This window comes from Zonotrichia leucophrys, chromosome 15 (genome assembly GCF_028769735.1).
Source record: "Zonotrichia leucophrys gambelii isolate GWCS_2022_RI chromosome 15, RI_Zleu_2.0, whole genome shotgun sequence".
Taxonomy (NCBI): Eukaryota; Metazoa; Chordata; class Aves; order Passeriformes; family Passerellidae; genus Zonotrichia; species Zonotrichia leucophrys.
The window spans coordinates 1,769,404-1,785,923 of NC_088185.1; the positions used below are offsets into that span (position 1 = coordinate 1,769,404).

The following is a 16,520-nucleotide window of genomic DNA, read 5'->3' on the forward strand; positions in this document are numbered from 1 at the left end:
GCAAATCCACAGGGGAAGAAAGAACTTGCACTGCTTATGTGGTTTGGCAAAGCCACTACAGCCACTTCTGGAGCCTTTTCCTGTGCTTCAGGCCTGACTCTGATCATGCTGCCCCACCAGCCCTTGGAGGCACCTTCTGCAAGACTTTTGCTGGTTGTCATTGTCACAGCATTTATTCAAAATGCTGAGCAAGTGGAGGTGTAAGGAGGAGTAGGGGACATGGAAAGCTGAAAGGGTCCTACCTGGACCTGCAGATAGGGTGTGGGTGTTGTATGGGAGCAGGTGTGATAGGAGATGGTGAGGGCTACAGAGGAAACATGATGATGAGCTAAATGACCTGGTGTTTTTCATGGTAGAGAGTTTGTGTTTGCTGTGTGAAGAGCTGCTGAGCCTGGGTGTGTGTTGCTGGCTTCAGGAAGCACAGCACCAGGCGTGGGGCTGGAGGAAGGGCAGACGGGTCACTCCCGACTCAAAGGCGCCTGGATGCGACTGGGACAAAAGTCTTGTGATGGGGAGAGGCTGAAAAGCAGCACTGTGGTGGCTGTGCTGCTGCTCTGTGGGCACCTCTGGCTGCCGGGGAGAGGAGAGGGCTGGCGGCTGGCTGCAGCACCCGCACCGTCAGATGACCGGGGAGCCGCAGCAGCTGAGACGGGACTGCTGCATGAATGGCACATTCAGCCAGGCACTGCGGACAGCCCTGCTGTGCTGCAGAGGTGGGACAGGCCGCGGAGGAGGGTGCAGTGCTGTGCAGCTGGTACAGATGCCATCAGTGCTGGCAGTAGGGATGGCAGCAGGAATCGGTGCCTCCAACGAGGGGTCACGCGCGCTGTGGTCACCTCCTAAAACAAAAGGCCAAGTCAGCAGCTTCTGAGAGATGGATGGCAACGAGACTGTCTCGGAACAATGAGGGCATTTGTCTTTTCAGCACATGTTGCATCCCTGTAGGCACGATAAAAATGCATGTATTCAGCCAGGTTTTTATTACTGACCTTATCTTCAGCAGGAGAGCTGATTGTGGAGGAGTTATTGTTTAGTTTATGCTATTGGTATTTTTTTCTTAAGCCTGCAGTGAGCTCCTCACAGGGTTTTGGGGGAGGAAGTTGAGCAGACAGCCTTGTGCTTGTGGACAACCTCTTTGGATCAATAGTCACCTCCTTTGCACTTCAGAGGAGGCTTTCAGCAGCAGGGGATGGTTCCTCTGGGCTGGGGAGGCTGAGCGTGGTGGGTTGTGTGCCCCACTGGCCCCCTCACAGCCCAAGCTGTACCTGGACCTTATGCAGTGACAGCTCTGCTGCCACCCTGGTTCCTCCCAAACCTTTCCCCTTCCTCTTACCTTTGAGAATTGGCTTTGGGAAAAATTATTTTCTTCAGGCGAATGCTAAAAAGTGCATTTCTCGGTCTGATGAGCAAATCTGTGCTTCCAGTGCCAAGGGGTATCCAGGCACCAGAGAACTTTTCCTTTTATTGCTAAAATAGGTCACACTCACTGCTGGCAGAAAGAGATGTTAGGGAACTTCTTTTTCCAAAGTCGAGGGCGTGCAGAGCAGGGCTGGATGACATCCCTTGTCTCTGACAAAGCCACCAGAGTGATGGCCATGCTGCTTTGTGCACCCCACAGATTTCCTGCAGGACGATCTGAGGTCCTGGCGTGTTGCAGGCTGGGATGTGCTGTTCCATGCTGGCTGTGCCATTCTAGGGGTGCAGGAAGCTCAGCAAGCCCCGTGCTTCCCCAGGGATGGGGTGGCTCTGCAGTGTGGTCATGTCTTGGGCACCGTGTTGCTCTGGGCTGTGTGGACATGCCAGAGCAGCAGCTGTGGAGTGTCCAGCTGTGGCTCTACGTGCCACCAGTGCCACGGTCTGGGGGCACCAGCCCAGTGCCATCACCCATCACTTCCCCTGTGGTTAACCGTTCCCAGAGTGGCACGCGAGCTGCTCACGAGCAGCAGGGACAGAGCAGGCATCCTTTGTGAGATTAGATAAGGGCGCCTTCATGGCGAGTGAAATAAATAGGGATGTTTTGGCACTGTTTGTGCCACACCAGTATTAATCGGCCTCATTGAATATTTAAGCAGAAACACACGTTGTTAGAAAATAAAAGCTATTTGCACTGCAGCTCTGGGTGAGCTTGCAAGGAGCAGCCCTAAGCCACGGTGGAGGTGGCGAGGAGCTGGCGTTTGCTCCCCGGGGAGCGTGGCAGCGGCCAGGCCTGTTTGTCTGGCTGTGGAGGGTGACGAGGACAGTGTGGGGCAGTGCCCTGTCACGGGTGAGCTCGCAGGTGCGGCGCTGCCCGCGCCCGGTGCCGCCGGAGCCGGCCCAGCTGGCGGATGTGGTGGCTGACCCCAGGCTGCTCCTCCTCAGCCTCACGGCAAAACAAGCCCCGGTGGTTTTGAAACAAAGCTGTCTTACACCGAAACTCGGCGGGCAGCTCCCGGCTGCTTTCTCGGGTTGAGGACGTGGTAAGCAGCAAGGACGGATCTCACGCTTTGGGCGGCTGGAGCTGGGCTGCAGGTTCTCCTCTGGCTGGGCTCTAGGTCCTCTCCATGGCTTTGCTCCAGAGCTGTTTCCCAGGGAAGCCACACTGGGTGTTTGTGCTTGCTTTTCTGCTGGTGGGAGGAAGAGAGGAGGAGCAGTTCGCCTTTCTGTTGCAAGAGCAGCTCCAGGCTTCCTTTCTGCAGGCCTCCTGTGTGTGACGTCTTCTCCTCAGAGGCTGATTGTTGGAGCCATGGAAGGCCATCGGGATGGAGCAGTCGGTGCACGCCCAGTCTGTGTGGATGTGCTTGGTGCTGGAGCTGGGAGTGCAGGGTCAGAGGTGCTGCTGGCTGCAGTGTGGTGTTTCTAGTGCCCAGCTCAGCACCTAGGGATGCTCCCAGACCTCCCTTTCATCCTCCTGTTGGAGATCAGGACCCAGCAGCTGCAGGCAGGGGAGGAGAAATGAGGCACAGCAGCAAGTGCACGTGTCCCAAACAGAAAGCGAGAGAGGCAGAACTGCTGCCTGCAGTTGTTGCCTCAGTCTGGGGTTACCCTGAGGTCGGGGACAGCACTGGAGAGTTTGCTAGAGACTCGATGGGAGGTAAGGCAGCAGGCTGGAAGCTTTAAAATAATTTTAAAAGGTGGGGTGGGTGGCTTCTTCCTTTTTCATTCTGTTGGGCTTTCTCTGCGTGTTGTCATAGAACTTTTCTGTAATGCTGTGTTCAGGAGCCTGGCTTTAGAAAGTTTGATTAGCAAATCTAAATGAGCCTGGTAGACTCAGGTTATTTGGGGTAGAAGGATTTACCAGGAAGGGGATGGAAATAGTGTTCTTGGCACTCTCAAATCAAGGGATAACACAGAAGCCTTGAGACTCAGGGGGCTTTCCCTGGCTCTCATTTGTTTGTCCAAATTCCCTGGTGGGCAGCAAAGGATGCTTTCGGTCCCCTAGGCTGGGCTAAGTGCCTCTTCAGTCTGCTGCGTGAAGAAGTGTATTAATGAGGCCACTTTTGGGTCTTCAGCTTTTCATTTTATCCATAGGTTTGCCTGGTGCTGCTGGGGTGGTTTGTGGTGGTGCTGCGGCACTCTTGGTGTCTGTCTGGCCTTGGCAGTGCTGGCCTCCTCCCCCGGATCTGATTTGCCAGAGTTGCTGACTATCCATGGTCTTTCTGCTTCCTTGATTTCTGTCATGACATTTACTGAATTCATGAAATCTGCACAGCTTCCCAAAGTACATCCATGTGGGAGCACCAGAACCACAAGGAACAGCAGGACAGTTGATGCAAAAGGAAGAAAGTCCTTACTGGAGGCATTTGGAGATTTGAAAGGTCTGGGAGGGTGCTCTGGCAGATCAGCAGATTTCTGGGGTGGGAGGAAGGTTTGCAGAGAGCAGGAAGAGATGCAAAGAGAGGGAGAGGAGGAGCAAAAAATAGAACTGAGCAAAACTCAGCAAAACAATGGAGAGGAAAAGAAACAGCACATAGTTTGGGGCTGCAGGGTTCTTTAGTTGTTTTATTTCAGGTGTCTTGGAGTTACCCATGAGCAGGTGCTAGAAGTTTGAGGTCAGGGTGAGGGCTGCGCCACATTTGTGTGATTCAGTGGTGGGGAATCCAGGTGGCACCCACTGGGTGCTGCTCCTGTGTCTGTGAGGCAGCAAGGAGCCTCCCAGCAGCTGTCTTCAAAACTCTGCTAGAGAAAACTGAAGCCTCTTCTGAGTCACAGAATCATTTAGATTGGAAAACACCCATAGAATCATCAAATCCAGCCATCAGCCCAGCACTGCCAAGTCCACCAGGCAGTTTGAAGGCAACTCATAAACCTTTCTGGTGTTTGCATTTGAAAAGCACTGTCACAGCTCACAGTGCAATTCACTGGAGTAACTTTCTGAGCAATTAATCCACCTACATCTTCCTGGGCTTCCACGGTGCCTCTTAACAGTTCATCACAGGGCACAGAAATTTGTCAATTTTAATCCTCCTCACTAAATTTTAGGTGATCTTTTCTCCTTGTAAAACCCAACAGGGATGTAAGGAAGGCAGAGTGGGTCAGAGTCACTTCAGGCCATGCCAGCAGGTTCTGAGCTCCACCAGCCACTTTCTGGTGGGGTTAGAGGAGGCAAAAGCTCAGCTGAGTGTGGGCAGGGAAAAAGGAAAAACAGATGGTTCTTGGGGCATGCAAGAGGCTTTTTTTTTTTTTCTCAAGGGCACAGCCTTTGAGCCTCCCAGACGGGTAATTCTTGTTTATACGCCCACAGAAAGTGATGGTCCTGGTTTTGGGCCTAGTGGTGTGTCTTCCCAGACACGATGTGTTTGTTTTGTAGGTGGATGTCAGGAGCTGCATCACTCTTCTATTTAAATATTTATTTTTCATTTAAAACCAGGACAAGTGTGAACATGGGGAAGCTTGTTTGTAGGCAGGGATTTTGGAGGAGCTGCTGGGCTCCCTCACTTCAGATGTCTGTGTTTGTCCCATCATGTTCTGTCCCTGGCATCCTGCATGGGGAAGCAGCTTTTGGGGCTGCATCCTCCTCCACACCCCTGGATTTACAGCAGGACAGCCCTGGGAGGATGAGTGGGCACTGTCCAGGTCATGCCCTTGTTTATGTCACAAGAACCTGTGTGCAGACACCTTGGACAGAGGCTGAGGCCTGGGATGGCCAGGCTGGGGCTGGCAGGGTCTCCTGTTCCTCGTGTTCCCCAACATTGGTCAGAACAGAGAAGGAGCAGCACCACTCCATTGCCTGACAGTGGGGAGAAATAAACTCGATTCCAAAAGCCAGCACAGCTTTCTAGGCATGAGAAGTGGTGGCCATTGGACACCACAATTCCCCTTCCTCCTCCCTTTGGTATTTGGCCTTTTCAGCTTTTGTGCAAGAGAGGCTGGATGTGAGGTAGGGGATCTGCTTTTCTTGGCTCTCCCAGGCTGAATGTTTATAATCTCTGATTTTCTTCCTGGCTTTCCAGAAAAACTCTCATTTTACTCTCTGATGGTCAAACATGTTGGGCCTTGATACTCCAACTCCACAGCTTGCTGGAGGACAGCATGACATCCACTGAGATGCTGCTCTTTTCCCTTTCAGCTTGAGACAGGGCATCTCCAGGCTCAGGTTGTGGCTGCTTAAGCTCCCAAGCCCTTTATTTTCCTGCCATTCACCTTTCTGGGGCAATTCCCCAGTTTTCATATTGATCTTCACTACATCAGATCAAATAATTCCTGTTCCAGTTGTTGGGGCTGAGACTCCCCCTGCCCACATCAGCTGCATGCATGTGGTGTCTTATTTATTGATTTTTTTTTTCCCTGTAAACCCTGAAATTCCTTCTTTCTTTTTGAGAAAGTTAAAGCTTCTTTCTTGTTCCATTTGAGAACTGTTCAAAAATAGACTCCCAGGTGGAATTGGTTCTTCTGAGGTAAATGTGTGCCAGTGTTACCAGGGTTATTCTGTGACAGGGTTTTCTATGCCATTGCTGAAGGTCTTAGTTAATTAGATGATTAGTCTGCTGGTCAAGTATCTATCTGCAAATAAAAAATAGCAGTTGAATGTAGCTGCCTAAAATACTGCTGCTGGAATCAGTCTGTGGCACAGAGCAGGAGGGCTTCTTATTTAATTAAAATCAGGAACATACTGTACTGTACTCTCCAAGGGTCAAGGAACAAAAGGGACGTACACATAATAAGTAGCAAACTGTCCTTTCAAACCCCTTGAGCTCAGCCCAGGGGAGCTGTGTTTAAAGGAACATTTTCAAGATAACATTTGTGATTTTTCTTCTGTCCTTTTTTCCCCCCGTTTTTTCTTTCTCCATGCTGCTCTGTGGACTATTGAAGCTGAAAGCATCCTGTGACTTAATTTTGCTCTTACCTGTTCTTACTCTCGGATTCACAATTGCCATCAGGATTGCTTGGATGCCAAAAATCCATGTGTGGGTGCTCAGTGGCTGGGTTGGGCTTGCTGGGGTCCTTTCCCAGGAGCCTTTCCCTGCCTGGAGCCCCAGGAAAAGGCTGGACTGAACAAGGGGCTGAGCCACCATTCCATTTGTGGGACTGGGAGTTACTGGGGAGGGCAAAGCGCTTTGTGGCCCGGTGCTTCAGAGGAGGAATATCTACATGGGTTTTTTGAGTTGTTCTGTTTGTTTGAGAGTTGCCATCATGCTGATGGTCTCTGCTCTCTGTTCCTGCAGGACGTGGCCCTGTTGGAGTACCAGCATCATTCCAGGGATTTCGCGTCCCACCTCCCGCCAGGCTCCATCATGCAGCCGCAGCGCCGGAGGCCGTCCCTGCTCTCCGAGTTCCAGCCGGGCAATGAGAGGTACAGCCTGCCTGCCTGCACCTGCAGGGCTTGGGGCTGGGGGCAGCAGGGTTGGGAGGGTCCCACCTGGGCAGTGGGATGCTGGGTTTGGGTTCTGACCACCGGTTTGGGTTCCTTCTGCTGATCAAGCGGCGCCTTTGCCTCCTGGTTCCTTACCCATGACTGGCACGCGTTGTAAAGAAGTCTTGAAAACAACAAACAACAAAAAAACCACCCCCTCACTTCTGCAGAGGTTCACGTGGCTGTGACTGGTTGTGTTGGCTTCTTCAGCATAGGAAGTGAAGCCGTGTGGTTGCTTTGGTCTGTGGCTGCCGAGGCTGCAGGGAGGAGTGAGAAGAGCTCATTTCCTCCCCCATCTCCGCTTCCTCTGCTGCTGCTCTTCCTCCCCGCTTTCATTGTTTTTGTTTCTCTTTCTCCATTCCCCTCACAACTTTCTCTGAGCTCTTTTTTCCTCCCTGCTCCCTTCGTGCCTCTCCCTGTGTCCCTGTTTCCTGTCCTAGCCCCATGGGAGGCTGGCAGAGATTTTAGGTGCAAGTCAGGCAAGTGCTGTGGCTGGGAATGCTGAACATGCTTCAACCACAGCAGCTGATTTGTTTGAAGGACCTCACTCTCACTCTCTGTTTCAATGCAAAACTCTGCTCTCTCTCACAGTTTCTCTTCTGCAATTGATGTTTATGGTTTGGGGAAAAAAACTGCCCTGGAAGTGAAATAAGAGCTTTGCTACAGTAGATACACACAAACCAATTCTTTCAACGCTTGTTCCTTAGGCTAAGAACAAAACCAGTGCAGAGTCAGAGATGAATCTGTTTCTCTAAAATCATCACTGTTAGGGGAGAGGAGTAAGAACTCAGAGTGCTGGATACATAATAAATACAGACAGCATCCTCTTTTTCTACTAGGTTTGGGTTCAGCTTGGTGCTCAGCAGAAACAAACATGAGAATCTGGAGGCAAAAAATACCTCCCAAAGTTCATTTTGCATCTGGACACGCCCTGCTGGGTTATGCCTGTGGCACCTGCACATACAGAGGGTCGTGGCACTTTTGATAACCCATAATTTATTGCAGCATGTTGCACTGCCTTGGCTCGCTTTGATTTCTCAGTGCTTTGATTTCTTAGCACAGAGTAACACTGTTAACTTGGAATTGGGTCAGATTTAGCTAAATTTGGGGGAGATGGGTAAAGAGGACCCAGCAAGATGCTCCTGCCTGTTTTTGTTTTTTCACACTACTGATGGTTTGCAAAGTGGAGAAGCAGTTCTGCTCTCCAGTCATTTGCTGTTTAAAAAAAAATGTATATTGGTTTTTCTGTATCACTAAAAAAAAGCCCAACTGCAAACCTTGGTGTCTGCTGTACTACATGCCTGATCTGGTGTGGTCACCCAGGCATCTGCCTTAGCTTACAAATATTTCAAAGTCCCCAAACTTTATTTTTATGTTGACAATCACATGAATGTGGGTAAATGTTAATAAAAGTTGTCAGGGGATGTTATACATCCACATGCTTACCATGGTACCTCCTTTTCAACCTGAATGGTGATGTTTTGGCATGCTGTAAAAAGAAGCTCTTTTAATAACTTACATTTCATCCCTTTTCCCCTTAACATTAAAAAATAGTACTTTTGCAAAAATTATACTATGTAGTAAAGCTATAAATGCTATTTCAGTTCAGTTGACATCTTGTGCCAGAATGCTGAGACATAGACATTGAAAAATTTTGGGGGCATCTGGGGATGCAAAAAGGAGAGGGGGGTGACTTGAAGAAATTGTAAAGAAATTTTCAATCCAATGTAATCAGTTATTGAGGTTATTCAGATTGGGTACCATTGGGGTTGGGGAGGTGTTAATCTGTTTTTCAAAGCCAGCTGCTGCTTCTCTGCATCTTTAAGCTCTACACTTAACAATCCATTCTCTGGGGCCTTTGCTGGTTCACCCTGGTGGTCTGAGGAGCTGCTGTAACACAGCTCTGCTGTGTTGTAAGAGGAGCCCTTTGGGTGGGGGTCACTCCCCTGAGGGTCCCAGGGCCAGGCCCTGCTGCAGGTTGGGTTGGTCATTGGTGCCCTCCCCAAACATAGCTGTGGCTGTTCCTGGTGCAGAGCAGAGCCTGGCTGAGCGAGGGGGTGATGGCAGCCGTGGCTGCAGCTGAGTCCCCTTGGCAGGCTCAGAGCCTTGGCTTTGTTCCTGGGCTGGGATTGATGGTTTCGAGCAGAGGCAGCTGGCTCTCGGCATGAGGGGCTGGGAGGAGGGAGCCCAAGGCAAACAACATCCCCAGCACGGCTCTGGGGTGAGTGCAGGCAAGCACAGGGGTGTGCTGGGCCTGAAAGGAAGGCCTTGCTGTGGTTCCCTGCCCGACAGCCCAGCTGGCACTCAGGGGTGGTGGGCACGTGGCAATCCTCCCCTTGGAGCAGTGTCAGCACAGGGGAGCCCTTCCAATCCCCCGTTGCTCAGAGGAAGCAGCCTGTCTGCTCTCGGTTGTGGTTCCAGGATCTCTCTGCTCCTTAAGGATATCAGCTTGCAAGTCTGCTGCAAGTGGGATGTGGCAGGCTGGCAGTGCTGGGGCCTGAGCCCTGGGGGCATTGCCCGGTGGGCATCCCTGCCCTGCCCTCAGCACCGTGCCTTGCACTCATCCAGGGCACTGCCTGCAGCTGCCGCTGGCTCCAGTTCCTCTGAGCCCGCCTGCCTGGTGAGTGCTCTGTTTGCCTTCCTGTCCTGGAAACTGCAGGGATTCCCTCTACTCCATGTGCTGCTTTTGGGGCGTTATCCCCTATTTTGGCTTTACCTTCCCTTTGGACACATCTCTAAAGCCTCTGCAGGTTGTCTTTACACGTGGTGTTGGAGGCTTGATCCTGGGGATGCTCAAAATCCCACAGGAATAATTTGGGCTTGCTCGGATGGTCTTCCTACAGCTGTGCACATTTTCAGTCTCTCCTGCTGCTGTTTTGCTGTGGGCACCAGGATGGTGGTTAGTTGTGATTCAGTGGAAAGGGAGCAAGAGGTGAAGCACAATGGGCACAATGTGTTAAGGATGAATCAAGAGTTGTTGGCAAAAAGGTGTGGAGTGGTGACTTGCTGGAAGGAATGGAATGCTGAGATGGTCCTGCATTTTGGGGCTTCCTGAGCAAGAAGCTTGTTGGGAAGTTCCAGACTGCCCTTCTCCATGTTGTCATCACCCCTTGGTGGCTGGGCAAAGATTTGAACTCCCTGTGCAGCAATTCTGGCTGGAAGAAGGAAGGAAAACCTGAACCACTCTGAGTCTCTTGCTGCAGGGAAAATTGGCTGTGCCTGTCTTTGCAGGGATGTGCTGCTTTCCATGATGGTTTTTTTGGTAGCAGGCTTTTTCTTGGAAGGATCTGCAGACTTCCCCTTAGCTTGTTCAGTTGTGCCAACTGGTCTGCAGGAGTGAAGAGAAGTATTTCAGGATCTGCTGTTGGTACAAGTCGTACCATGAATACTTGCAGTGGAATGTCCTGGCAAGGTGACAAGGATTAGGGCTTTTTTTCCTTCTTCTATATATATTTTGGTCTTCAGAAGAAGTGAGAAAAACTGGGTTGAGTGTTAAATGGCAGGTGCTAGAGGGTGAGGGATCTGAAAAATGAAGGAACTGGATTTTTCTGACTTTTCATATGTGTTAGGATTTTAGAGCAAGGTTCCATATTAATGCAGGAATGCCGGGGTGGATACTTCTCTCTGCTTCTCTGGCAGAAAATGTTGCTGTAAATAAATGGAATAAATGGTCTGTGTGTTAACGCAGTGTATTCCACCTTCATCCAGAATGAGTCACTATTTTCATAGATTATTTTCCCAGTTCAGGAGACCATGCTCCTCTTTCAGAGCCGTTCTGCTCTGCAGGCACAAGGAGTCTGAAGAGCTTGCCCAGTGTGGATCTGCAGGGTGACATTTAGGATACATTAAACAGCTGCTGTGTTTCTGCAGCCATCTGAGGTAGCCGTGTGCAGTGTGGCACAAGGAGAGCAGGCTGCATCACTGTGCCTCTCGTTGGGATTAATCCTGCTGGCCCGGGAGCCCGGGGAGGGCTGGGGAGCTGGGGCAGTGTGCGTGGTGCTGGAAATCACACACGGCTCTCAGCCCTCATCTGTGCTGGGCCAAATGGCACCAGCTGCTCCCAAGGTAACAGCACGACCAATTTGGTTTTATTTATGGTTTTTAATTAAGTTTCCGTTTTTAAAGGTGATCCTTTTCTCAGGAGTGAGCGGCGCTGCGGCTGAAATCCCCACAGCCGTTTATCTGTGTCTCTCACGCTGGAAATGATGTACCAGGAGCTGCAGTTTTTTCTTCCCCATAATTGAGCACAGGAAAACAACATCTGGAGAGGGCAGATGCTGGTGTGGAGGCACTTGGGGACAAGCCTTACCTTGCAAGCTCTGCTGTGGGCTGCCTGGCATGTCCATGGATGGACATGGGCATGGCCAAGGGCATGGGATGGCTCTGAAGCCATTGGTTCAGGATGTTCCAGCCACCCAGGAGGGCTTTACCAGCAGGCTGCAGTTTTGGATACCTGGGGAAAGCATTTGGGGGAGCTTGTGGAGAGAGAAATGTTCCTTCTCTTCATCTTCAATGAGACGGTGCTATTGTGTTAAAGCTTCTGCTGGTCCTGTCCATGAATAATACAGGCTCTGTGTATGGGGATCTTCAATATGCAGTTTTAAATAAAGTATCTGCTCTTATCTACATTGCAGTTGGCTTGGAAGAAGGTGGCTGAGGGCTTGTGCAGGGCAGCTGAGCCGCTGCTCCCTGCCCTTGTGTGGGAATGCACAGCCCGAGCACCCCGAGGGTGCGCGTGGGTGCTTGGTCAGAGCTCCTGAGGACCTGGGAGTCCTTCAGCTGGGCCACACGGTGAGCTGAGCATCCTGCTCCAGGCTGTCCCACACCTTTGGTTTGGGAGGACTCAGTCCTGCTGCTGGCAGACTCTGCTGAGGGCGTGGGAGCAGCTCCCTCTTCCCGCCCAGACATGCAGCTCTTCCCGTCAAGTCACGATGGTTTATCTGCCTCCCCACCTACATGACAAAGGGAATATATCAGCTGGTCCTGGACATGTTTCTGTAGGTGCCTGGTGGCGGGTTTGGTCCTACAAAGCCTCCAGTTTCTCTCTTTAACAGGTCCCAATTTGCCCAGTCTCACACTCTGGCTCTCATTAGCTGTAAGGGGGTTGTTGAAACCTCTGACAAATCTTAGCATTGGCTATAAATAATCCACTTCAACACCAGTGTTTCTCAAAAGCATTTCATTGTCTGTCTGTACCTGTGGGAGTTGGATACTCTTTTTAGAACTTTTTTTTTGTGAAGACAATTTCCCACCAAACCATCTAAGCTGGAGGAAATAAACAGCCCCAGCAAGGCCATGGTTTGTCTTGGTTCTGGTTCCAGGAGACACTGGGAATCAGTTTGCCAGCCTGGTTATGTTGTTTGGCCCCATGGTAAGGGAGAAATGGGAAGGTCTGAAGAGCAGGGGAGGGCTGTGCTGCTCTGAGGAGCCAGACAGTGGATTATTGGGGAGGGAGAGACTTTGGCCTCCTGAAAAGTTTGTGCTTGCCCATTTCCCAGTGATTTGGCTTCAGGAAAGTACAACTAAGATCCCTCATGGTAAGATCTCATCATGTCTGCTGTTACAGTCCCAGCCAAGGGCAGCTCAGGATATCTCATCTGATCCTCTTTCCCCAGCTCTCAGCTTAATGACTGGACTCTGATTTTAGAGGTCTTTTCCAGCTTTAAGGATTCTTTGATTCCTTGATACCCATCTACCCAAAACCCCGTGTTTTCAGCCCATCTTGTACACTTGCTGGGGTGAGCTGCAGGTACCCCACGCTGCTGTAGGAATTTATCTGCTCCTGCCTTGCTTCCACCCTCTGTGAGTGTGCTGAGGGATCTGCCCCGGTGCATGAGTAACGCAGCTCTGCAGCTGGGAGGGTGAGTAATAAACCAAAGGTCTCCTCTTGGGTTATCTCGGCCTTCTGGACCTGCACCTACCCTGAGCAGAGATGTGTGGGGGTGGCTGGAAGTTGGGCAAGCCCTGGGCACCCAGCCTTGTGTGTCAGCACATCTCAGGCTGCTCTGCTTGCCCGAAGTGTTCAGTGTTTGTGGTGAAGGACTCAGGTGAAGACTAACCTGTCCCACTTCATAATTAATGCTGGCATTTGCTTTGCTTCGTTTAATTATGCACAACTCACATGCAATTAAAAACTCTCTTTCCCTTCAGCAAAGTAGGAATCTCTGGAATAAACCAGATGGGTGGGAACTGTTTGGAAAAGGCAGCAAACCCCGAACTCGGTGTAACAGGAGGGTTTTTCAGGCAGTCGTTTTTTGCACTGACAGCAGCGTCGGTGCTGTATAAAAGGCTGTTGTAAAGAGCTTGCTGCAGGTGTGGATGTGAGGAGTGAAAGGTGTGAAGGCTTCAAGCAAAAGCATTTGTGTTTGCAGCCAGGACAGGCTGAGCGGGTTGTGTTGGGCAGAGTAATCTCGGGAGCGGCTGGAAATTCCAGTGGATAAAGTTAATGGCTGTTCCAGTGGATGTGGAAATGGAAATAAAATAGCACCTTATAACATTGCAGCTGCTTTCCCTGGCGTGGCCCCTGCCTCGCTGTGAGTAACTGCCTTTGTGAAGCTCAGTGCTGCTCTTATCTTCAGAATCCTTGGGTTTTTTCTGAGTGCAGCAGTTGTGTGAGTTCCTGACAACTGCAGAGGTCTTGGAGCCCTCCTTTGTCAATTAGCAGCTTCTTGGTAATATGGTCTTAAAAAGGGGGAAGAAGGGAAAATAAAGACATCTGATTTTTAATTGCCTCAGTAGAGCAGGGCCTTGGGTGTTGGAATATTTTAGCACCTGCCCAGCTCAACAGTTGCTTATTGTTCGTGGGTTTTACAGCAGAGCCTGAAATGCTGGCATGCAGCTGTGGGCAGGCAGGCATTGCATGAAGGACTGGGACCAGGAAACCTGAGAGGTGCCAGGAGAGATTTCTGGGCTTGCTGAGAAAAGCTGAGGATCCTTCAGCAGGGCGGTGTTTGCAGGTGAAGCGAGCTGTGCTTCAGTGCCAGATCCGGGGCTGTTCAGCTCTGCAGGGTTTGCTGTGTGAGCTGTATGTTCTGTCTGGGATGTTGGAGCAGGGCTGGAGCCTGCCCATCCTCCTGTCCCCTTTTTGCTGGGCAGGAGCAAGAGGACGAGCCAGATTCTGTTTGTGTGTCAGCAGCAAAGCTGCTGCCCAATCCCAACCCCAAACCCACAGCAGCAGAGCTTGCCATGCATGTGCTTTGTGCCTGCTGTTGATGTTTAATTAAAAAATAACCCTCCAATTTTATCCTGATTCCCTGGGGCTGGGTTAAGGTGGCCGTGCTGCAGCAGGGAGGGCACAGGGCAGTGCTCAGGGTGGCAGCCCTGAGATTGTGGATTTCTGCAAAATCCTCTCCCTGGATGTGAGCCAGAGCCATTACAGCTGCTGGCTTCAGGGCACTCTGGATCCTCTCTTTGTGCCATCTTCCCTGAGATTTTTAATGTCAGCAGTTGCAGTTTGTGGGTGGGGGGCAGACAAGACTTTAGACCCCCTGTCTCCTATGCTTGCTCTTTCTCCCTCCCTTCAAGCAGCTCCAGAGGCTGTTAAGTTTGTTAGTGTTTGGTAACTGGGGAAGAAACTTCACCACCAGCTCAGGAGAATTGCAACAATCTTGTTTGAGGGAAAAGAAAAAAAAAGTTTTTTCACAAGCTTTGAATCTCCTGTGCTTCATTTTATTTTTTTTTAAGGGACGCTTCTGCTTGAAGTGTTAAAAACACACCCTTGGAGCTGCTGCAGCAAAGCTGGTCCTAGGGCATGGTAAAAGATTTAATGCATTTTTGTAGGATCCCTTTACAATTCCCACAAGAGAATCCTGCTGAGGAACACAGAAGTACAAAAAAAGTTCAACATTTCTTTAAGAAAAACCAAGCTTAGTCTCCAGGTATTACCAAGTGCATCATATTTAGCAGGTAAAAGGTGTTTGAGCTCGATGTGACTCGTTGGTGCAGCTGCTATCAGTGGATAATGTGCCTGTACAGCCTGCCAGCTCTGTGTCAGAGACGTGCAGCTACATGTGCCTGGTTCCTTTCCTCCCCCATCCTGGAAAAATAAATCCCTGCTGTCTAGCCACGGAGGAGTAGGCATTTTTTCCCCAGCATAAAATCTTTGGTATTCCTATAGAAGACACTAAATATAAACACTGAGGCAGGTACCTTTGACTAAATAAGAGAAATGTGGCAGAAGGGGGCTCTGCCTGCTCTTGGAGGATTTATGGGGTAGATTTGAGGGTTTGCCAAGCTTTGCCTTGTTCTCACCAGCCCAACTGTGTGTCAGGGCTCAGACCTGGAACCTTACTCACTTTGTCCTGGTGTAGGGACAGCCACCCGCTGCACTGGTGGCACGGGAGGTGACAGGCACCCGCTGCACTGGTGGCATGGGAGGTGACAGGCACCCGCTGCACTGGTGGCACGGGAGGTGACAGGCACTCGCTGCACTGGTGGCACGGGAGGTGACAGGCACCCGCTGCACTGGTGGCACGGGAGGTGACAGGCACCCGCTGCACTGGTGGCACAGGAGGTGACAGGCACCGCTGCATGGGCTGGGTCGGCTCATGGGCACAGGGTGACAGGCACCCGCTGCACTGGTGGCACGGGAGGTGACAGGCACCCGCTGCACTGGTGGCACAGGAGGTGACAGGCACCCGCTGCACTGGTGGCACGGGAGGTGCCAGCAGGACATTCCAGGTGGCACAGCAGCGGTGCTGGGCACAGCAGGGTGGCCCCCTGGCCTTGGAGGGGCTGGTGCTCCTGCTCCAGCACGTGCACCATGCCCAGCAGCCAGCTCTGGGGCTGTGCCTGTGGGTCTGCAGGGACCTGAGATGCTGGAGCAGGCCCAGCTGGCCTCCCCACGTGGATCCTTCTGGAAAACCGAGCCCTCTCCTCCTCGAGTGGTTTGCAGCCATGGAGCAGGGGAGAGCAGAGGTGGTTCTTGTCTAAAGGCTGCTTTCCCTTTGTCCCCAGATCTCAGGAGCTGCACCTGAGAGCCGAGGGCCATTCCTATCTCTCTGACCTGACCAAGCCATCGGACTTGGAGTTCATGGAGAGCAAGAGGCCCCGCCTGGAGCTGCTGCAGGAGCCGCTGCTGCGGCACTCGCCCCTGCTCAGCCAGGGCCAGCAGGGCACCGAGGACCTCTCCAAGGTAAGGGCTGGGGGTTTGGCCTGGCTGGGTGTGGGCTCTGCGTTTTGGGCTCGTGTGGAGCTGCCTTGGAGGCTCTGAGCTGCTGCTCGTGGTTCCCAATGCATCCAGCAGTGCTTGGAGGCACTGGATGCTTTTCCCTGAGGTGGGCTGAGAGTGCAACTACATGTGGCTGGCTCCTTTCCTCCCCCATCCTGGAAAAATAAATCGCTGCTCTCTAGCCATGGAGGAGTAGCAGTAGAACTGCTGAGTTCAGTGCTGCTCATGGTTCCCAATGCATCCGGCAGTGCTTGGTGATACTGGATGGTTTTCCATGAGCACTTTGGGGATGGAAGCATATCAGCTTTCCCCATGACTGTTACAGTGCTGGGCTCTTTTTACTGGGCTATTAGATGCACCAGAACAATTTGGAAGCTCCTGTAGGCTGAATTAAGGATGGTCATGTCTGGCTTTTCTGGATACGCTGCCTTGATTTGATTTTTACTTGATGCTTCTCATTTATCACATCTCTTTATTTAATATTGGTGTTTGAAGGGCTGGAATCGGTTTCTGGTGGTTCTT

At 51.3% G+C, this 16,520-nt stretch overlaps 1 protein-coding gene across 18 annotated transcripts in view; it reads left to right on the top strand.

The window, feature by feature from the left end:
• NCOR2 (nuclear receptor corepressor 2) overlaps window positions 1-16,520 on the top strand; it is a 290,104-nt gene that overhangs the window by 139,136 nt on the left and 134,448 nt on the right. For all 18 annotated transcript variants that reach the window (XM_064727114.1, XM_064727123.1, XM_064727117.1 and 15 more), the window contains exons 3-4: window positions 6,642-6,769; window positions 15,785-15,962. In XM_064727114.1, coding sequence (XP_064583184.1) covers window positions 6,642-6,769; window positions 15,785-15,962 — 306 coding nt within the window. The remainder of the gene's footprint in view (window positions 1-6,641; window positions 6,770-15,784; window positions 15,963-16,520) is intronic.